This window comes from Lepisosteus oculatus, chromosome 2 (genome assembly GCF_040954835.1).
Source record: "Lepisosteus oculatus isolate fLepOcu1 chromosome 2, fLepOcu1.hap2, whole genome shotgun sequence".
Classification (NCBI taxonomy): Eukaryota; Metazoa; Chordata; class Actinopteri; order Semionotiformes; family Lepisosteidae; genus Lepisosteus; species Lepisosteus oculatus.
In genome coordinates this window covers 33,242,784-33,267,069 of record NC_090697.1, presented here as the reverse complement: position 1 = coordinate 33,267,069, position 24,286 = coordinate 33,242,784, and the positions used below count along the sequence as shown (strand labels likewise).

Sequence of the window (24,286 nt, the reverse complement as noted above, 5' to 3'; positions counted from 1 at the left end):
GGCCTAGAAAGTACCTTCACAAAGCAGGGTATTTAATGGCACAAGCTGGATGAAAGATCTTGCTCAAAGATACAACATCAGCATCTCATCTGAGATTTTAACCCATAACACTCTGGCCAGGATACCTACTGTCCCACCTGCCATTTAACATGAAACAATAACTGAATAAAGACGTGTAAATGGTGTATGTTACATCGCCAAGTTAATTTATCAATACCATTGCTCATTATTATGGACTCTTTCTGTTTTTCATGCTTTGCCTGATGAAGATAACTTGTGACATTAAGCAGAACAGTGGACTCCTTTCTAATTTTCATTCATTTCCACTACTTCATTCAATCAGGGGAAATGCATGATGTACGAAGTAATTAACAGAAAAGTCTCTGCAGTGATCAGCACGGAAGATGACCGAAAACAAATTCAGATCAAAATACCCATCCCGTTTAGATTATCAGCCCTGGTCCTGGTGGATCAGCCAACCAGTTTCAATTCAAGCCACACTCTAAATCTCCAGTGCAAATTGAGGACTTAAAGTAACCAGGCTTACATAAGCAAGCAATCAATTGTGTCTTTGGTCAGTCCTGAGTGTCAAAAATACCTGACTTCATATATATAATTCACAATAACTTAAAGATAAAGAACTTTATGCAGACTCTCATGAACTTTATTGCGACTATTACAATGCAGTGGTCAGTATTGCTGCCTCACAATGCTTGTGTCCTACTGTAGCTTCAATTCTGGCCCTGGTGTGTGTGTGTCTGTGTGCGTGTGTCTGTGTGTCTTCGATGGACTGGTGTCCCACCCAGAGCGTACCCTACCTTGTACCCATTGCTTTCTGAGATAGGCTCTGGTTCCCCCACAAGCCTGAATTGAATGAAGTGGTTTGAAAATGGACAGACTACTAGTTGATCAACATATGATGCACAGACACAGATGGAAATGACATCATCAAACTCCCACAAAAAGCAGATTGGCGAAGGACAAAATAACTTGTTACAATTCACCAGCACCTATTTTTAATCACTATCTTAGCAAAAGATTTGAGCTGTGGGCATGGTACACAGGTTCATAAGACCAAACATCACACGCACTAGAATGTTCTACTTACTTTCACTCCATTATGCTCACTGCCTATATGAAGAAGTGTCACAACAGTAACTGGTAAACTGTCATACAAAATGCTACTGTTTCTTGTAAGTACAGGAGGACTACTTCTTTTTCTGCAAACTTGTAAGTGTTTTCAGGCTTCTGGAATTGCAGACAAACATCTTAATTCCCAGATCAAGATCCTTAAAGAAACCAGAACATATTAGGTCCTGAATGATTTATAATGAGTGGAAGCCATAATTGCAAAAAGAGCAATAAGAAAATAAACAGCAATATTCTTCAGCAGTATTTAAAGTACAATATATCTCTGCTGATACTGCACTAGTGATGTTGAAGGCAGTTATTACAACTACTCTATGAAGGAACTGACTTTACCCCATTACCTTGAGCAGATATGCGTCCTATAATATACAATAACATTCCATTCTATCATTACAAAAAAGACCATTAAGACATGAACCTAACTATTCCTCAGTCTAGAACCAATATTTGATAAAAGTTTATATAAAATGAAGCAAGGACAGCAAGAGAACAGACTCTTGTGCTGTCGCAGCATTCCAAGATCCCTAGATCATTTCTTAAATGCACCTGTATGTGAAGGATGATCCTTGGAGTAATATAATGGAAGCGATCAACTAAGCACTGTACCAGACATATTAGGGATGAAATTAATAAGTGACTGGAATATATCTTTTGTTTCAATAACTTTTTCCCCTTTAACATCTTTCCAAGATTTTTCTGAGACACAGATTCTATTAAATGACCTGGTTAAGTGTCCTTGTAAACAGCACTTCACCCAGATCATGTTTTCAGGAAGATTGTGCAAAAAAAAGATTCATAATGCATTTACTGTATTTCTCCATCATATATATCAGGAAACTTCACATTCATTCCTCACAGGACAGAGTATTCCTTTGAGGTTCATTACATAGAAATCTTAATGTCAGAACTGGCGCCACAACATGGCAATTTAGCTATAAAAGGTAGGCACCACACAAAAGACATGTTTTGAAGACCACTGGGGTTCATCAACAATTACCACCTTATGTGACTTATTAGTCCCTTCTTTTTACCTGCCAACTGTAATCCCAAATGTCATGCTTCTGCAGCTTTGATATGATTCTCTAAAACAGTGAACTTCACTCTTGGTCCTAAATACTCAAAGCTCCAAACCCCTAATGGGTTAAAGAAGACCAATCAAGTCAATGAATGATTTGATGCAGTCAGAGCTTACGAAGAATAAAAAACAGAAGACCGCATCATGTCCCCGGATCAGGAGAGAAGATCAATGTTCCAAAGCAAAACATTTAAAATCTAAAGCAAACATGATTTGACTAATTAAGCACCAAATTTGAATCAATTTAGTCTTAGATGAAAATCGTGGATGTGCAGCTTGAATTGTACTTAAAGACACAATTCTAAGAATCACAGGTAATGGAAAGTGCTATCATATACATGTTCTCTTTCAAGAGCTCGCCAGTTCAGCAGGATCATTAGGTCTCATGAAATTCTAACCTGTTTTAAAATCTGTGAACAGTTAAATGTAATTCAATTAAGAGAATATGCATTTCAATAAAAGCCAGAATATTATTATTATTATTATTTGCTTACACTTATATAGTGCTTTTCTGGACACTCCACTCAAAGCACTGTACAGGTAATGGGGACTTCCCTCCACCACCACCATGTGCAGCCCCACCTGGATGATGCAACGGCAGCCATAGTGCGCCAGAACGCTCACCACGATTGGTAAGGACCAGGACGCCGGGGTTACACCCCTACTCTTTTCGAGATTTTTAAATGACCACAGAGAGTCAGGACCTCGGTTTTACGTCTCATCCGAAAGACGGCGCCTGTTTACAGTATAGTGTCCCCGTCACTATACTGGGGCATTAGGACCCACATGGACCACAGGGTGATCGCCCCCTGCTGGCCCCACTAACACGTCCTCCAGGAGCAACCTTAGTTTTTTCCAGGAGGTCTCCCATCCAGGTACTGACCAGGCTCACACCTGCTTAGCTTCAGTGGGCTGCCAGTTGTGAGCTGCAGGGTGATATGGCTGCTGGCACTGCCAAGCAGCCGTCAAGAAGGTCTTGAGGGAACGCTTGGTCTGTTTGAACAATACCTCAAGCCACCGTGCCAGACATGCACAACAAATCCTCAATGTCTGACTCAGCTAACGGATTAGGTATTGTGCATGGCACAAACGTATGGATCTACTAGTTCCCAGCCCCAACATCAGGTACATGCTTTTTTTCCCCCATTCTAGCAAAGCAGAAAATTAACAGCAGAATCAGAATCTCTATAGATTGGCCTTTCCCCGAGTCTCCTTAATCCATTGAATCCTGGAGACATCCTGCCCAAAGAACTCGCAAGAAATATTTTGATCTTTCACGTGGCTGTGTAACGGACAGTGGATGATACTTCACTTTTATAGTTTTTGAACAGAAGTCATGGAGCTTAGTATTTCTCTTCTGAGAAGAAAAGGTCACGAGTGCACTCTCAGGTGAAAACCCGTTTGCTTTGCTGTTCCTGAACAGTTCAGGAAAGTATCAGATTTAGTCTGGGTTGCCCTTTCTCATATGTTGTGGGAACATCTATACTTCTTACATCATTTTAAAAACGAACGTCCACAATTTCGCCTCCACGTTAAAAGTGCAAGGCCTAGATATTTTTTGTCAGCAATATTTTTTTATTTATATTTTGACAAAGCTCATACCTGTATTAAACCAGAGAAGGTAAATTGAGAACATTCTTGTTTACAATGAGAATTGATCATACACTTATACAACAGGCCATTTCAAGATTTAAAGGAGCAAATTGAGCAAAACACCTTGCTCTAGGCTACAGCAGCAGTCACGATGAGGACCCACAACGTCCTAATCGCTATAGCACAAATACGGTCTGAAGTAATTATGACTGCACCCGACTCGCTACTAAATCTGAAATGCTAGAGGTTATTTCTTTATAACCAGCATTTAGATTTAAATTTTTTACAGAAAAGTATTTTTGTTTAAATATAGCATTTTTTGACAGGGCCAAGGGGTTAGCCTTTCCACCTAGTAACAACTCGATCAAATAGACTAAAAAAAAAGTAAGACTTGCCACCCTAAGAGTGTATAAAACCCTGTGTATTTCATCCAAGTTAGACACCTTCTTTTAAGCATTCATGCACACTATCACCAAACATGCCAAGGCTCTACAGGGCAGCCAAAATGAAATTTCAACCAGAATGAACTGTCAGCAGGCTGTCATAAAGAATGTCCATTTCTAACTATTCCCCGATCTGTTGGAAATGCAGCAATTCAAACATTATGAAACTCTGCAGTGCTGTGAATGTTCATCTTCAGGAGGTCTCTTCAGATGCGCAGCTTCTCAATTTGAAGACAGAACAGGGAGATACAATCTTCCAGCTTAAGCTTATACTACTAGATGGGCCTAATTCTCAGTCTCGATTTTTGATCACCTTCTATATAAGCTATGTACGTCGACAGGTGCGCAAGACTTCAGAGTCCTTTATATTGCCGGTATTCACTCACTGTACAATTCTACTTTGTCTCGCTCAGATGGTCCGCTAGAGCGAAATGCGAGAGGAATTTATTTTTTTGATTTTTGCTTATGATCTAGTGCATTTAAAAAACTGGACTTATGAATATAAGAGCGCTTCCTCCTCGTCAATGGTCAGTCACTGTTAGTGCAGGTCAATGGAGATGCATTTTTTAACCCTCCTTGCGATTTCAGCTACAAAACCAAGTCCATGTTCTTCTAAGCGTAATCCTTGGCAGACAACAAAAGATTTTGTAATGGTAATGTTCAAAGATTAATAAATGTATTTATGATGCCGAACAGAAGGGTGACAGACAAATGTCTTTGAAATGCACAAAGCTGGCAGAAGAACGGTTGCAGAATTGGTGCCCAGAAACCTCAGAGGAAAACATTAAAGATTTCCCCCCCATCAAGAAATCGGGTAGAAAGTCTGGTTTATTATACCACAAATTCACTCGAGCTAGCTAAAATTCTGAACAACTGGGTAAAGTCTGTAATTTCGCCAGATCCCCAATACATTTTATTTTATGCTATTTACAGTTCAAAAATAATTGCAGAAGGATTATTGTTCTTCAAAAACAGAATTTTGCCTATAGCTTTTCCTATAACTCATGGCTTTTTACTGCTGAGTTGCATGTTCATTAAATCATTGAACTTCAGTATGCGTTAAAAAAAAAGCAAGTTTTGCAATGGGCGAAGCGCATGCTTGTCCGTTGACTGGTGCCGAGGTGCTGGTGACATGTTCAAATGACTGAGGTGGGAGAGCCAGCCTGCATTTATTGTGTTGCAGCTTGTGGCTATGAGCCCAGACAGGGACCACACACAAAGGGCTACTCCCAATCAGGTGGGTAGAACAAGAAATAACTGCCCATTTTAAAGTACAAATCCCCAAATGAAGGCCTTGAGCCCAGTAAAAGACATTATGGATGACCCAATGTGCAATGATCAGTCACAATGCTGTATTTTAGATGGGACTGTTTAGATTGATTTTGTCAAGGTCAAACATTTTACTTGAGTATACAATATAAAAGTTCAGAATAAACTGATTTTCTGTTTATCAGGGTACTTTACAAAAAGCTGAGTGTTTTTTATATTTCACGATTGCTGGTTCAGTCTTTAATGCGGATCCCTTTACCAACCGCAAAAAAGGTGCCCAAAAATAATTTCCTAAATGTTCCTGAAATATTTTTTCCCCAAGAAGTTTTAATTGGATTTTTTGTTGTAAAAAGTTAATAGTAGTGTAAAACTAAGAACAATGTGCATTAATTTATAACAGCCATCTTCAGCTAAACGGAAAATTAAAAGCCATTTCATAAAACCTTTCAAAATGTCAAAAAAATAAAGCCTGCTGGGTTTTTGGCTGGCAAAGTCTACAATCATTATTATAACAGGACATTTAAGTGATATAATATGGTCATTAAATATAGGATATGGGCCATTAGTTTTGTTGGGAAGAATATTATATCTTGACAGAGCTAAAATGGTATTCGGCTAGGTTAAAAGAAAAAGCTATCAATCGGGCTCTGCAAAGAAATGTTAAAAGCCTGAAGGACATCATTATAGTAGCTTCTGCAATGAACAAGCAAAAAGCTTTTCAAGGACATGTCCCTTGGACACAGGTCAGGGCTTATGAATATATAAATGTAAAATGATAGAATCAAAAGGATTCGATTGATCACACCAATTCATCAACGTCGCCCGATACTTCGAAAAATTACTGCTTGAGCAATAAAGCCCGTCTTTGCCCAATCCTCCCTTTTCAGCCTCTCCATGACCGATCAAGTAATTGACTGTTCAGACCCTCAAAACAAAAACCTCATAGAGCCTGCAATCACACACTCCCTGCCTTCTGGCCTCTACCCACATTAATCTCGGGAACAAAGACTCCATTACATTTTATAGGTGTGAGATGGTGTTTCTGGAATTGAAAAGGAGTCTGAGATCTGCCTTCTTCTCAGGCCAGTTTAGAAATACAGCGAATGTTACCATAAGATTGAAATGTGTAAGCACTCTTCTTGTTTTTACTTGAAGGGTATTGTAGATTGGAAAATCTAAAATAAAAGGTGATGTTAGCAGTGATCAGAGATGCTTATTCTAAAACAAGATCAAGTTTGTTCAAGGAATAAGTACTCCAAATCACAGCTCCTGGAGGACTCTCACCTCAAAGTAGTGGTCTGAAGAACTAGACACTTTCACCACAAGGTGTAGAGCATCATTAAAAATACAGGAGTTTCAAGAATGTTAATACAACATTGATATTGTGACTTTTGTGGCACCATAAGATTTTTCATCTTTCACTGCAATCTAAATGTAGAAAATACAAGCAAACGCACTGAATATTTAATGACAATTCCCACACTCTTGTGCTTGCGCAGATCAGACAAATGCAACAATTCGGTTGAGCATGCACAAGGTTAATGCAATGCAAATGTCTTGACCGTATCTTTTCAACCCTATTTCATGTTTCACCGACAAGTGGAATGCTTGCCTAATGTTCTTTAGTTTTGTCATACCTAAAGCAGTGCCACATCATGTTTTCCTGTCGTCATGTCAAACATAAGGCGGATATTAAACTCGCTAAACAAGATCCAAACAGAAGATCCTTCACTTAGCAAAAGTGGCTTTGTAGTGTAAAGCTAGGATTAAAATACTTGCTTTGTTGTCAAAGAAATTGTAAATTCACTGCTCATATAGTAAGAGGTAGGTGTATTTAGAAAAAAAAACTCCCTATCCTGAATATTATTGCTGTGAACAAAACTTAAGTGCTGTCTCCCATTAACTCCTCACTTTCTTTTAGCAGTAAAATATTTTTTGGTGTCAAACAAAATGGCAGTTTGTTGAAGATCACATTCCAAGCAATAATTAAATTAACACCATTCCCACAAGCCTAGAAACTTGCGTGCAAAAGTAACAGTGAACTATCAGAAATATTAGAAAGAACAAAGCCATGTTTATTTCTTGGGAAAGGTTTTTTTTTTTTCAACTTGAATATGCATTTAGAATATTTCAGAGATACACACTGGGGTTTAAGGGAGTGTCCTACAAAGACAGGCTGAAGGAATTGTACGCTTTTGCTCTTGAACAGAGGGTAAAGGCACCCAATTCAAGTATTCAAAATACTCAAAGGCACTGACAAAATCCCAGTGGGGGTCTTCAAAATAAACTGTAAAATATGAACCAGAGGACACAAACGGAAGCTTCATGGAAGTTCATTTAAAACTGACAACAGGAGGCACTCCTGGACTCTAAGGGTTCTGGGATTTGCTTTTGAAGTTTCCAAACTAAACGTTGGTTGGTTGAGTATCTGAATGATTTTAAAGTGGTGTCTTTTTAATTGGGGGGCAATAAGGAGAATCATTTAAAAGCAATACATAATTGTAAAGTTCTCTTTTACAATTGTTTGATGTCAACCAGTACTGCTTAAAACAAAGGCCTTAAATGGCAAGTGCAAAATTTCACCTGCCTCGGTTTCAAATCATATATTTTTCAAAGAGGCATTTACAGTCTGAATTAAACTTCATTCCATGCAGGTTTTTAGAAAAACACCTTATATAGAACTGGAAAATTGATTAAGTGTTTGGTTTAATTGATCACTTGTGACACTTGTTAGGCTGTGATGCCTAACCAGTAAATCGCTTCCTCAGCGAGAGCTGATTGGGATGAAGAGGATGTAAGTGATGTCCCACTTATCAAGAGAACAATGCTTCCATGCCTATGTCCTCTTTGGCGATAAATCACGTTAGTCACGCCATGCTTAAATATGAACTACGTTTATCATTCTACAAGCTAAATTTATGTGCATTGTCAAAGCTGAGAACTTGTGGTGCACACAAGTATAGTGCACTGACCAAGGTGGACTGCTAATGAGCTTGCTTTACATGCACTGCAAAATAACCAGGTGATCCATGACTTTCATGGACAGCTGGTAAAACCATATGGAATTCTACCAGGAGTGATATGCATTTTCTACCCAATTTTCATTCCATAACTTGAATTTTAAAATCCTAAAAGAAAAGAACCATAAGCCTAATATCTCATAAGGATGTATGTTGTCCCCAAACCTGCTCACAAAGCACATCAACACCACCCAAAAAAAGCCACCCTATTTATTCTATTTTTCAAAAAGCAAAAACAGTTTTAAAAATAGATGGATAGCTTCTTCCAAAAATACCTGGGTAGCCTAGTGTGTTCCTCTCACTAGTATTACCAGATTGTTGCCATGGCAACTGAACCGGGTAATGTAAAATCTCTTATTTAAAGAAAAGCGTTACAGACTTTTTTGCTTGTGTAAATTACTTGATCAGAACCCAAACATGATAATGTAATATGACCCCAAATAAAAAAACTTTATGCCCATCAGTTTAAACAAGTCCATTACGTCACATCATACAAAAAAGAACAAGGTAAAATCACAAATACTTAAAAATGAAAACAAGAAACAAGCTTCACGTTAAATTGTAATTCAACACAGCATGGCCACATGGTACGTTACCTGATGACAAACAACGGACACCTCGCCACAACTACCTGCTGCAGCAGGAGCTGCTTTTCAAGATACTCTCATAGCGCCCTTATGAAAACTGCATGCACAGGCTGATACTGCCCACGACGTTTACACGGACAACATGAAAACTCGGATAAACATAAACTAGTTTATTTGGGAGATGCTTTTAACCAAAGTAACTTACATTTGCACCCATTTATACAACTGGGTATTTTACCAGAAGAAATCAGGTGAAGTACCTTGATCAAGGGAACTACAGCAGTGTCTCACTTGGGATTTGAACACCTAACTTTCCAGTTTTGAGTCCAGAACTCTAACCACGGTCTCATCGCTGCCATGGGAACAACACACCACTGTCAAAAGCTGTTCTACTAACCACTTATCTGTAATTACTCTTCCAGAGGAGTTATTAAAATATATAAAAAATGCAATATTCTCACTGGAAAAGACAAGAAGTCTGTTATTTTTCAACTGGAAAATGCTACAGATCTTAAAAGATGTTTAGAATAGTGTATGACCATTTCGACCCCCTTTCCTTTCGGTACAACTTTTCCAAAAATGCCTTTATTAAAACATGGTTTGTGAGAAACGACATTACTATTTTAACGTGGTGAACATCAAAGGAGTTACTTTGTGCATGGATAATTTTAAAATAATAAAAGAACTCAAATTTTGGACATTGATTGATTTGTGTCTTTTTGATCGCTAATTACTGACCACGGCACACATGAACGACACCTTCTTAGCAAATTGACTGGGAGCATGAGATTGAGGCGATTTAACTTGTGTGTAGATCACCTTGACGCAAGGCCATATAGAACACTAATTCTTGTGCTCAAAAGACCAAGTGATGGGGAATTCTAAGTGTCGCAGTCTGAGCAGAAATTGGACTTGACCACTAGTGTGCAGGAGGGGACATGATATTCCAGCTAGATATATCAAAGATCACGTTCCACTCTTATTAAGAGTGGGGGCATTAATCCCGACACCCTGGCTGATCCCACTCTGGATATAAAGAATTCTGGCCTCCTTAAAGCCTCCCTTTAATTTAATTTAACCAGCTTTTCACTTCTCCATATGCTGTGTAGTGTTGTGGGGTAGTTTCTGGACCTAAGTGGGTCCCCTTGTCCTAATCCTTTGGGATTAACAGCAATATGCAATTCAGAGCATCCGTGAAACAGCAAGACACAACTTCTTGGTCCTAGTCTTAAATGGGCTGTTTAGGACACTTACGTTCCTCCTCCTTGGGGTCCAACTGGGTGACACTGATGGAAAGGCGGTCTACGCGCTCCTGCAGGGAGTTCACCCGGAAGGAGAACGAATGTGCTTCATTGAACAACTCCCCAAACAAATCCTCTGCATACTTGCCTAGAGAACAGAAAAAGACACAGAATTCAAATGAACCAATTGTCTGAGTGAGGCAATTTCACGGCTAACTGATCCAAGGTTACAAAGCTCCCGACAAGGTTGTGACCACCAACTATATGGATCCTTCCCAATGAGCCAGACATACTTTATTGAAAGATGTAGTACTAGAGCATCATGAGCCACTGGATAAATCAATGAACATCAGTTCTAAAAGAACCACAAGAAGTCTTTGTGGTGTAGAAATCGGGACTAGCCTTTTGATTTTTTCCGTCTTGAAGTTTTTAGTTTTCTCAAACAGCATGATTAAAGAGGCTAATAGGCTAATTAAAGATGCTGCTGCAAGAGAAGTATAAACAGGGTAGTAATTAGATCGAGCATAGATGTCCTCTTGTAAGAAAGCTGTGCTCTAATGAGACCAAATAAGACTGAGAAACACAGCCTTCTCCCCAAATGGCTGATACTTCACTCTTTATACTGCAGGGATTTTTAAACTCAATTCCTAGATGGCCCAGTGTCTTATGGTTTTTGTTCCAACACGCAATTAACCTAATTAATCTCTTAGTTACATCTTGAGGCCTTTTACAGTTGATTACTCAAAACATTCACTTCATTACAGGTACAGTTAGCTGAATAAGAACTTGGAGCCTGGTGAGAAATATTACAATTCCGCAAATAATTACACCAATTATGAAAGTGTTCACCCAGAACAACAACAACAAAAAACCACTAGGCTTTGATAATATTGAGATGGAAAAGAAAAATGGATGCAGGGTCATTTACATTTAAAGTAGCCCCACCTGTGGAAGCTTTGACCATCTGCATAGTAATTCTTAATTTTACATACTACCAATTCTTTGGGTTTACCATGTTATTTTAGGCCTTAGGTGTCTGCATTTAGAACAGTCCTTTCCATTGTATATGTTAAGTACATAATATAACAATATTGAGATTTCAGCATTTTGCAGCATGATGTTATTTGGTTATAGCTTATTATGCAAGTGTTAGGTTATATTTAGACTAAGCAACTAATCATGAAACAACCTTCCAAAACAGTTCAAAGAAAACAAAAAGTCCTTGCTCCGAACCCCAGCATTCCTATAAACAACCACGAACCTTAAACACCTTATCAGCATTTTCCCTGAACAAAACTCTTGAATGTGTTTCGAAGCAGCTTGAGATTCCACTGTAGAAATGTACACAACTTTTAATATTTGGCTTTGCCTTGGGGAGGGGGTTGCATTATAAACCTTGTCCATACCTGAAATCTTACGCCCCAGATCTAGACCATGAGAATATTTTAAGCAATCTCATGTATCTCCAAGTACACACATGGAGTACTATATCACTTAGCAGGGTTTAATGAATATGACAAACATTATGAAAAAGGTTTGATTACAGTTCTTTTGTGCATTAGGTCCTGGGAATTAGAAAAACATAACGCTACCGACCACAGGAAATTGTCTTATGTAAATTACAAGGTACCAGGTAAGACTGCACTTAACTAGATGTGTATCTGGTTTTGTACCTTTCAACTTTCCCAAATTCATAATTTCAGGAGTATATTATGTCCTGGAAAGCCCAAATCAAATATTAAAACAAAAAGAAATTTGTCAAGCCTAATTAGACTGCCTAAATATAAAAACCAAGCAGTAATGACCAACAGCATGAAAACCGTGGTCAGGTTTTCTGTGCGAAGCATACTGTGACATGAAAAGGGGAAATAATCTGCTGCAATATAAACACCTCTTGTTCAACCTTTAGAGTAAAGTGACCTGTTAGAGCTGTGGCAGAATTCATAAATGACTTTGATTTGCACATGGCCACATGTATAATCAGGAGTGTACTTATTACCACGTCTGTTGTTTTTTTTAAGCTGCATGTCGAAGGACAGTAACATAATTGAAAATGGTATTGCCCTGTCAAAATCCTAGCAAGTGAACAGGCCAGGAGTTGGATCAATGGGAAAATAATAAACATTCACACTTACTCAGGCTGCTGAGCTGCCGTATAATATTTGACAAGGAGACGTTGGTCACGCATTCCAGCTCATTCTTAATGCCTTTAGGCAACACTGTGTGACACAGGTGCCTGGGCTCAATGTTCCTCTTCACCAACGGCATTCTGGGATCAGTCTAAAGGCCGAAGCACCTAGAAAGAGAGAGAGAGATTTGAGAAACTCGGTGCACAGCACTCGGATAGCTTTGGAATCCTTTGGGATAACAAATATTCACAAATGCAAGAAATTATTAGTCTCCTTCTTCACCTTCCTCCTGCCTAATTCTTATACACACGTGAATATTTTCTGCCTCGCTGTCTTGATCATCATCTTGTAAATGTTTGTTCAGGCATGACAGTCACATTAAATGTGTAATGTTCTTATTTTAAGCCACGTCATTAACTTACAATGCAGCATGACATTTCATCCTTCATGAGCGATAATCAACACACTGGAGATGGCCTATTTAAAAAGTAGCCAATTAATCAAGTTCAAATTAGATTATATGTGTAGAGAAACCACAGTTATTGTGGTGTTATTACAGACACCACTCAAATGCTTTGCAATGAACTATGTACTTTTATGGTTTTACTGCAGTATAATCTCATATTTCATTGGATTTTATACTTTTCTGAAAACTAAGCTTTCATCAATGTGCGCAAAAAATCAGGACATCTTATGAGCATAAAAAAAAAAATGGTATTGCATTTTACATTGGGTAGCTCTTACAATGAAAAGCGGACCCCAACTAGAAATATTAATCCAATTAAGAACAGACTAGAGCTGGCTTTATGGTTGAACTGCAAAGTTATGTTAAGAAAACGACACTACACAGATCTCCATTCAGAAGCCAGCAAGACCACAAGAACAAAGGCATACTAGAGGCACCGACTCCAAGAGAACCCTTGTCATTGTAGTGGAGCTTTTTAATGACTACATTTCAGTTCAATAAAAACAACTATTTGGTCATTTCAAACATACCAAGTACTTAAACAGACTCAGAAGAAAACTAATAATGTTAAAGGAGAAACCGAGTTAAAAAAAACTATTGCTGCGATTGTGCATCAAGTGCATACACGTTAAAAAAATATTATAAAACAAGGTGCTCAGCTCACTACCAAAAATACAAATTTGAGTACTCAGTCAGTCTACATGCTGTTATTTCATGTGAAACATCTCATCCAGACCTTATAAGTTATTTTAAATGAGTAGCCTGAAATCCAGAATGAAGGTGTACAACCAGGCCATAAAAAAGCCTTTGGCCATTCCCTGAAGATTTCTAGTAATGGCCAGAAAACGAGACTGTTTCCATTTCATTTCAAATGTATTCTAGTTTCTAATTCAGTGACTCATTTTATACCTCGCTGTGCATCTTGGTCTTCTGGATCTGTTCATGTTCCTTTGTATATGAAAAAGCCCTTTGTGTTATCCAAATGCATAAATAATAATAATAATAATAATATTATTATTATTATTATACAATTTCTACAATTTCTTGCATTAGGAATGCGTCTTTTCGCATACCCCAGCTTTTCTCCAGGGAGACACAGACAGAGACAGGGAGAGAAGCTTGGGGTCAGAGCGCAGGGTCTGCCATTGTACGGCGCCCCTGGAGCAGTTGGGGTTAAGGGCCTTGCTCAGGGGCCCATGGAGTAGGATTCCTCTGCCGGCCGCAGGATTTGAACCGGCAACCTTCCGGTCACAGGCGCAGATCCTTAGCCACAGAGCCACCGCTCCGCCCATTAAGTACATGACCTTGATTTGGATTAATTTAGAAACCATTATATATCATTAAGACATGATAGCAGGCATACCCTTGACCTGAACAGGTTAAAATTATAGGAGACCGCAATTGTATCTCTAAAGAAATACTCAGTCTAAATGTTTGAAATTACATTGTTTTACAACGCTAATCATAACAGAAGAAATTTAATATATTTGTGAGGCATTTTTATGTTGCTGCTGGGAAGCTAATGCTGTGCATGGTTGTCCATCATCTCTCTGAGCATGTATGTGGGAGAGAAAACTGTCAGAGGCAAATCTAGTGCGTGGAATATAGAACATGTTAGAAGTGCAACAGACCAGGAAAGACCCCTCACTTCTAGCTGGATTTTACAGTGCAGATACGAGCAAGTCTTCTAATTCAGCAGCAAGCTCGGAGCTTTAACATTTCACAGAGGATTTCACAAACTTGAAAGAATGAGATGGACACCTGCTAAAAAAAAAAAATCACTTTGTATTTTCTTATAAAGAGCACCTTAAAATTCAAATGAATAATCCTCATAGGGAACATGTAAAAAAAATGACAGAACTTTCCTCAAATATCATGCATGTTTGAAAAAAACCTGCAACAGTATTGAAGCTTAAAAGTAATATTCATTTACATTAGATACCGAATACACCCATCACTTGGCAAACAAGTCTGCACAGTTAATACTGCTGTGCTTGATTTAGGATCAAGGTACAGGAAATGAGAAAAAAAAACATTCATACTTTTAATTATGAATGGGGGGGGATCCTACCCCAGCAAGCAATGGGCACAAGGCAGGAAACACTCTGGAACGGCACTGCAGCACAGTGCTTGATTTAAAACCTCATGTTGCCACTTGTTAAGCACACTGGCCTGGCTAGATTCCACTTCAGGCTTGCACAGCCTGGGTCTCCCTAAATGTCTGATCAAACTCAACTTGTGAAGTATTTCTCAAGCCACCCAACCTGCAGTGTAGAGGGGCTGCTGGCTGCTGCACATCACCCAGATGGGTGCTGCACTGCAGTGGAAAATGAAATGGCTTGCTTCCCGGGGACAAAGCACTTCTTATTGAAGTGCGCTGGATAAATACAACCTGTTATTTAGGAGTAAGCAAAGGAAGAAGTCTCGACTTAAAAGTGTGCGTATTATTTTAAACAAGGAAAAGTTAACACATAGAAAGGCTATATACATAAAGGAGCTCAGCTACACCTATGTCTCATTGAAAAGATGATCGAAATGTGACTCTGTTACTGCAGCCTAGCAAGGGATGAGCGAGGAAGCAAGTTCAGAGAGGAAAGGTTTGTCAAGTCCTTCACCAGTTTTTTTTTTTACATTGACTAGAAATTTAAAAACAAGGTTCATACTATTCCCAAAAAAATGTTTGCCACAAATCACAGAAGATAAAAATTGTTTGCAGTACGAAAACTCACAACTGAAGAGACATTTTTTACCTATATACTGAAATTGTCAACTGCTTTCCTGCCTTTTCACCTAACAACTGCAATAAGCATTTCTGACACTGAGCTTCTTCTGCATTCTAAATTGGTCAATTTGGAAAATTCTGTACTACTATGTTAATCTCAGGCTTTAATTTATCTCCGAGATCGTTTCTATTTCCCTCATGTCTTTGAAATCGTATCGGGTAAGTCACTTCAATTATAATGGAGTTTATTTAACGGGTCATAACCTTCAACAAATCAATAACCTACTCAATTTAGGTTGCAGACTTCAGAGACTTGTTTATTGATCACTGAGGATTTTTACATTCTTTCTATTAATGAACAATTACTTGCATCTGATTACAACGGTGTCAGATCTCAAATTGTCATGACTCTGTGCATAACTCAAGAACTACACTTTCTGCTACAGGTTAAGTCAGATTATGACGTGAAAAACATTCCTAACAGAACCAAATGTGACCGCATCACCACTTCAAAAGCAATATCTGGACTCCAAAGATTATTTGGTACATTACACTCTACAGAAGACAAATTTCGGGGCAGTACTTCTCAAGGATAGCAGTGAAGTGGAGACCATTCATTCAAATATAATACAACCTACAGTGCATTTCCAATATGTCAAAATGCTATACTACTGTTTTAATGGAGGAACTAAAGAGAAAAGGGTTCACTCCAGATTTCAAATCCAGTACCAAAATGAATATGAGGAACCATCAGAAAGATATGCAAATTAGTACAGTTTTCCGAGTTTATCACAGTACTGTATTCTCCACTCCTTGTTTTGCATACATTTGTTTGACTCTCCGGACATTTGAACAAATCAGTAGTCAAGAGCAGCCTACTGTAATACAACAAAATTAAACTGAAGACAATTTTCAGATTCTTAACACAGGTTTACAGCTATATTGCATGCTATAAAGCTAAAAAGTAATGGTGTGAAGTCTAGAAAAATGCACTATGGTACTGTATGTAAAGTATCCTTCATATTAAAGGTGAAATATGCAGTTTTAATTTCTAATATGAACTGTCAGATGGAGCAAAACAATTTTATTAATCAGATCACACCAGTCTCCTAGGTTTTAGGGAACTTAGTATGACTTTAGCAATATCCACAGGACCTCTTCAAATGAGCACCACTCCTAGCTATTTCCCCTGCCCAGAAACTAGGAAAACAGAAGGCAAAGGCATATATGAATCCTGTAATGAAAAATGAAATACAGCGTGAATGTCATTGTAGTATTTTTTACAATACGTGCGTATAATGATTGTCAAAAGAGAAATAATGAGGCTATCTCACAAGATTCATGTCTTGTTTTCTTCACTTTAAATTCACAATTTTTACATAAATGAAGAGGTCTGGGTGTTATTTTTGTTTTTTTGCCGACTCCAGTCTTATGTTGCAGTTCAGTAAACTCATCTAATTAAGAACTGACAAGCGCTACAATCTCTTAAGGGCCAAAAAAAAAAAATCAAGGATTTCAGTACTAATTGACAGACTATGAACTTTCCAATTCTGATGAATACTTGGTTATACCTTATATAACAATGTCAATTTGTTATCCACTGCAATATTAATCATACCACTGCCCATTGCGTTGCAAAAATGTTGCTCCAATGATTAAAGTCATAAGTCAGCATTCAGACAGATGAAAAATCCATGAAGCATGTTTACATTGTTCTGTAAACACATATATAACCCATTTCACAAATATATAACGTACAGAACATAAGCAGAAGTGTTTTTTTAGTGTACCGTTTTAATTTTCTAAGGGCCTAGCCAGAAAGTCAGGATCTAAACTCAGTCAAAAGGTTGTGGCAGGACCTGAAGTGAGCCGTTCATGGAATGTAGCCCTTAAGTGTCACAAAGCTGAAAGATTTAAAATAAACCAAACTTCCTCAGCACTGATGCAAGAGATTGATCAACAGTGACAGGAAACATTTATTTGCAGTCCTTGCCAACTCAAGGGGGTGCCGCAAGGTACTGAACTTTGTCCAATAAGAATTTAAGAATAAATGTTGAAATCCTAAGGGGTTCTCAAACTCTCAGCACTATATAAACAGTTAAAACAAAGCAAAGCAAAAAAAAAAAAAGATTGTGAGCAAAATGTGTAAACTACTGAACAGTTATAGCTTAATCATAATAGAGGGGAAAACAATCCAAACTGAATGTTTCAGTTCAGCTTAGAACCCAGATTTCATGTTACCTGAAAACTAAGTTTACTTAGTGATGCGAACAGACAGGATAATGCCAGGACATTCTCCACAATAGTTCACAAGCTGGATACTAAACATGAAATAAAACTTGTATGAATGTAGTGTAGTAGTGAATCTGTCTGCGTTGGTTTAAGCCACCAGAGGGCAGTTTAGGTACATTCTGAAGAAAAAATATTGACCTTCGCTTATGAGCGTAAGAGAGGAATCTAATTTCATTAGGTTTCTCTAATGAATAATAATTAATAGTAAAGACTGGAAAAAGTATCTAGGACTAATCGAGTCTCTGGTTGGCACTGAAGTGATGAAGCTTGGCGCTTGCTCATCGAGTTGGTAATGTCTACTGTGTGCTCAGCCTGAAGGAACCCTGTTAAGTTTTAGGAAAAAAAGGCACATCTACAGTAGATAGGCTAGGAGGTTATTGACCTAATTAAGGAGGGACACTGATTTTAATACACAAGGGTGTCTTCGGGCTCATTGTGGCTCAGAGACTCCCTGCAGTTTGGGTGGTTAATGCGAGTAGGTCTTCCTATGCAGCATTACTGGTTTAGGAGAACGTGTCGCACGAGGTGAACAGTAACTCTATTAACATTGCGTTTCTTTCCAAAGTCAGTCTTTTTCAATGTAAAAACCTAATTATGCACAACTCTCAATCAGGAAGCAAACCCCAACATCAAATAACATATGGTTAATACAAACTTTTCCCCATGGGTTCTCAGTATTTTTTAGCACTGTGGGGAAAAAACACTTCCTTAAACAAACGTCAGGATGTTATTTGGAAAGCTTTTGTATTTTGCACTATTTTCTAATTCACAATCAGAAATGACACAAAAAAGAAGTTCTTAAGAAATTTCAGGACTCCAGGTAACGAGAAACTTGAATGTCAATGTGAATTAAAGCATTGAGAAGACAGGAAAGTGTGCTAGTTGCTCTGATTAACTCATTCAGGTTAAACATGTGAACACTGCATATCGCTGTTTCTTGCAAGTCTACTGCTTGTAAAATCCTTTTTACTTACTGTGATAATCTCAATGAAAACCTAAGCTTCCTTTTATAATATCGGAAAAGGACAAGCTGAAAGAATTTCCACCTGAAAACAAGGACAGTCTTTCGGATTTTTACTTTAATTTGCATTTAGTGGTTTATGTGAGTGGTTTATACAGCAGGTTGCACAATGATGCCACTGTCTGTGCTAGAGCCAAGATACTGCCAGATGAATAACTTCCCTGTTGCGGGCAATGCTGTGTCAGGATCTCTTTTCTACTGTCAAATTGTGTTTTCTTAAAAAGCAGACATTTTATAGGGCGATTATAATTTTATAGATTCTGATTGCTCTTAAAATTGGTTGTCCTGTCTGAAGTGGCAAGTGAAGAGGCAGTTTTATTACTGTACTGTGCAAACCAGGTATGAGCACTGTTACTGTAACAACAGACTTACGCAATGTTTTTTCAGGCTGTAGGGGGACAACCTTTTACAAGCAATAAATGATATTTGATGCTACTGTATGTATTCATTTCTGCTTTCCATTGAATCAATATTGACAAAGAGACTGTTCTTAAAATGTCTTCCACAAATGTTTAAACATCTTTCAAGATACTGATATTCCACCCACAGCTGTGCATGTATCACTCCAGACTAATGGTGGAGGCATGGACCACTAAAAACTAAAGTACAAAAATAAATAAGGGTGTAAAATCATGCAGCATCCCTTTCTAACAACCAAAGGATATTACAGCCACAGCATACTGTAAAATACTTGCCTTTTCGTCCTTTGACCTGTCACACAAAAATAACTTTCATACATAAATTGCAAATCTGGAAGTATTTTTTAAAACGTTTCAGACTTTAGTAAATCTGATGGTAAAAGTATATACCATCTGATAACAGCTTATCAGAAAATTTCCAAATGTTTATATTTAAAATACAACAGTATATTGCCTGTGGAAAGCAGTGAATTCATCATCAGACAATACTCAGTGTGAAAATTAAGGAAGATTTTTTTAACTTAACTCTATATACAACAAGATAAAGAAAAAGATTTCTCGTGAGTTTTTGTCACTTAAGACTTTCAAAAGCAGAATCTGTTCATTTCTATGTCCACTGAACATGACATGGCTTTCAACTCTTTAAAGTCATACTAAAGACACTAAATCTTTTGTAACTCTTGCTTAAGTCTCTTATCGTAGTCCACAGGATGTTATAATCGGGGCAATACAAAATACAAAAGAAATGAAAGCATGTAACTAATGTGTATTGCTTTTTGTAAGAAAAGATACTTTACTTAATTTACAGTTTATTATCCTGTCAGTTTACAAAACCGTATCTGGTTGCCCAAAAGATAGCACCTGTTTACTATCCCATAAGTTATCTTTTAAACGGAAATTAACCTCCTTTCTAATTGCTTCCAAGGCACTTACATTATGAGAAAAAAAAATCAATTTATTTATTAAAAGAGAAATACATTCAAATCAACCGAGTTAAACCTGTTACTAGACAAATTCATCACATTACAAAATGATCAGCAAACACTGCAACGTGAAGCACTGTACCTTAGCAATCCCTTGTTACCTCTGCTACTGTACATTTCCTAGTCAGGCCTGGTCACAAACTAATCACTTGCCTCCTGTCCACAGGAAGTACAGAGGCTGGCGGAAATTCTGAGCACTGACAGTGAAGAGCTTGATCAGTGATCACTGATCAGTGCAGTGCTCCGGGAAGCCCTGGCCCAGGCACAGTACCATTAGGATTCAGCGCACGGCTCTCTGGAATAGCAGAGACGCCGTACATGGATAACGCCACAAACATCGGCCCCCTCGTGACCACATTTTCTACATCATTCACAGAGAAATCTAAAAAGCAAGATCAAGAAGCAATTGCGATCTCGGGTTCTCCAACGTAACGCCCAACTTACAAGACACTTGGGTCCCATCATGAAGACGATTTATAGAAGGCTGCCTATTGTACTCAAGGCAACTGAATAACCTAGTACAGGCAGCTTGCTTGGTTCATTACACTCTGCGCAATATTGCAATGAAGAAAGAAATTAAATGCTAATGGAATAATAAATACAGTTAGACAACTCAACAATGGATCCTTGCTCCAATTCATAAGGGAAAGAAGGCACAGTCTACTGCCCATCTTAATATGAAATTAAGCTCCCATAAAAGATTGAGTCAATTCCTCCAGTCTTAAAAACAAATTATAAACAGATTTAGAACCAAAGAACTTTTATAGTAAAGCTTCAGTGTAAACAGAGAAGATATCAATGAACCGAAGTGCATCCAGATGGCACTGTGGATACAACACTGGGGAGCAGCACACAAACGAAGACTTCACACTCTAAAATGTGTACATTTTAGATCTTATTTCAAGAGCCACTTTTATTCAAGCTAGAAAATGAAAACCAAGAAAACAACTATGATAACAGTAGAGGAGAATGTAGGGATCTGTCATTCAAACACTCCCTAAGATCCTTACGTTTTCCAAATTTCAATTTTTTTCCTGAGCCTGAAGAGACTTACTCTTCAGCTCAAATCCAGTGCAGTGCTGAGGAAGCTTTTGCTTCTTCCCAGTCCGGGAAGCTCTTGCCCGGGCACAGTACAATTAATCTCTATCAGGAACGGGTATTTTGGGTTTGTGGAAATACAAACCAGGGGATACAAGAGTCCTACAAACTAAAAGGCATTTTAGATACACCAACAGTTGTGTAAGTATGGAACCCAGCAGTTGCTGAAGAGGATAGAAAACAGCAGGAGTAATTAGTTACCAACAACCAAACAGAGTCAAGAGTCCGGTGGTCTCTTCTCATGCCTCCATTCTTTCTAACGTGCATGCATAGGCAAGTTGAGTATCTGAATTATTTTAAAGGGGCAGGTTTTAATCAGAATAAAGGTCTCCACACATACACTGAACATCAATTACACTGCATTTCCAACTCTATTCATGGCATCACTAGCTTTAATTAGCAGTTAAGACACACTGCTCTCAGCCATACTATGTCCAAACCCCCAAAACCAAGAATCCTCAACACCATTAGGTGTTGTTAGACACTAGAAATACAATGTCACCCATCCTTCTTAGATTCAGAATACAAACCTCGTTGCTCATGTCATTGCAGATAACATGCTACTTGGCAGTCATTTGGAAAGTGCATCATTCATGTCACTCTGCACAGGCACCTAAGATACTCGATATCTACTCTCAAGATCATGTCGGTCACAGTTCTTCCAGGTCATAAAACTAAACTGGAGAACAGCTTCATGTCTTTCTACTGTCTGAGATGTCTGCTGCACTAAATCTTGGCCCAGCTGTTAAAAAATCCTACCTCCAAAGAAAAGAGCACTTCCTTCTGGATTGGATCCTTCTGGATCCTCATAGTGTCACGCTCTTTCAAGGGTTCAAGGGTCTCCACACCTGAGAGCAGACTGTAAGTCAAGGGCAAATTGCAAATCACTACAAGAGTTCCACCAAAGACAACACAGTGTTTATGGACAGCATGGCTGCGTCACTTTGAAAACAAAGAAGGGTTCGTCTGCCCAACACGATGTCAAGGAAGAGGTCACATTTTAAACTGCACTCAAGATGCATTTTGAACGAGGTGCAGTTTGTCACAAAAAACAATTTTCAATAGAATGTAAGGATCAGGTCTCATGATCATTCACTGGGAAAAATATTACCTGTCATTTGTTTAAGTTTACGATACCATGTCATTTAGAAGAAAAAGACATTTCCGGTTTTGCAACTTTGAATAAATTTACAGATGCGCTTGTATGACTAATTACATTATGTTAATCACTATAGAGAGGCACATTATAAAACATTTAGTATAGTTTCTGCTGTGGTTTGCATTATTTGAGGGAGTGAGCATCAAGCTGGAAAGTCCACATCACCACGATCATTTACCATATCTGCTATCGAAGTGTTCCACCAGAAATGGTTCCGTGGATTGTGGAACAGCACAATTTCTAATTGACTTGTGTGCATTTATAACACACAAGCCTGCAAAACAACAAGTAAAAGGTTTACTTTTTTCCCTGTAATGTCATATCCTGTCACTTGCTGATGCAACGCAATTTAATTATTTTGTGATGTCACCGTCATTGTGAAACATGTTGCTAAACACTAAAAACCAAATAAGACAGTAAAAGTACAGAACAGTGGCAAATCAGTTATAAAGCAGCAGATCCAAAAAGAACGGTCATCAGTCTAAGTTTAATCAATCTTGGGTTTCAGTTTTCACTGCAATCTGCAGAAGGCTTCAGAGCATATACACACTGGGGCGGTGTGGTGGCTCTGTGGCTAAGGATCTGTGCCTGTGGCTGGAAGGTTGCCAGTAGGTATCCCACGGCCGGCAGAGGGATCCTACTCCGTTGGGCCCCTGAGCAAGGCCCTTAACCCCAACTGCTCCAGGGGTGACCCTGCACTCTGTCCCCAAGCTTCTCTCCCTGTCTGTGTCTCATGGAGTGCAAGGTGGGGTATGTGAAAAGACAAGTTTCTAATACTAGAAATTGTATATGGCTAATAAAGTGATCTCTAACACATTTACTTTGTGTATATATGCTTCTTTATATTTCTAAAGAAATTGGAATATTTTTGAATTATTTATTCAATGCTAATCTCATTTATATCCAGGTACTGCTATCAACTTTAAATTAAAACCAAGGTAGTAATTTTTAAATTTCAAATGCAAACTGTAAAGTTAAGAGAAGATCAGAGTAAAAGAGCACAGAAGAACTCAAGAACTGAAGAAAATGGGTAAAGAAAAATGATTATAATTTAAACCTGTTCTTTATGCCCGCAGACTTTTTGGGTGATCAGAGGTTTCACGGTTAAGGTTACTCTTACTTATACAAAGTCACTGTACAGCAGAATATCAAATGGCTTCTACTCAAAGGAAAAATGGATTATGACATCTCCATTAGGAACAGAAAAAATGTAAGTGTTTTTCTTAAACTTATGTTTACGTTTAACAAAAACATCTGATATTTAATTCACAACAAAATATACTATTTATTCATTTTTTGAACACTGGTGTATTACGGACTGTTTTCACCATTAGCGGATTGCCTTTTAAGAAGAGGTGACCACTTCTTTTGTTTAAAAGACAAATTGACACCCATTTTTTGAGGGGTGAAATCCCACTCCAAAACCAATATGATGCACTTGTCTCAAGTACTATCTATACCTCCAAATGATACATTCTATCGGGAGAGACAAAATGAAAACCAAACAAGGGAAAAGCCCAGTAGTTTGCAATACCTGCTAACCAGGGGTGAAGGCACTGAAATGGCAGGAAATATTCATAGTTTATTCTCAACTGAAGTGTCTGAGTCTCAGTTTGAATT

At 38.2% G+C, this 24,286-nt stretch overlaps 1 protein-coding gene across 6 annotated transcripts in view; it reads right to left on the bottom strand.

Moving 5' to 3' along the window:
* wasf1 (WASP family member 1) overlaps positions 1–24,286 on the bottom strand; it is a 75,822-nt gene that overhangs the window by 21,342 nt on the left and 30,194 nt on the right. For 4 of the 6 annotated variants that reach the window (XM_015356476.2, XM_015356454.2, XM_015356484.2 and 1 more), the window contains 2 exons: positions 12,513–12,673; positions 10,391–10,525 (listed from right to left, as the gene is read on the bottom strand). In XM_015356476.2, the coding sequence (XP_015211962.1) occupies positions 10,391–10,525; positions 12,513–12,645 (268 nt within the window). In that variant the 5' untranslated portion in view covers positions 12,646–12,673. Of the gene's footprint in view, positions 1–10,390; positions 10,526–12,512; positions 12,674–22,266; positions 22,367–24,286 lie in introns of all 6 variants that reach the window. The other 2 variants (XM_015356469.2, XM_015356461.2) reach the window with 1 other exon arrangement.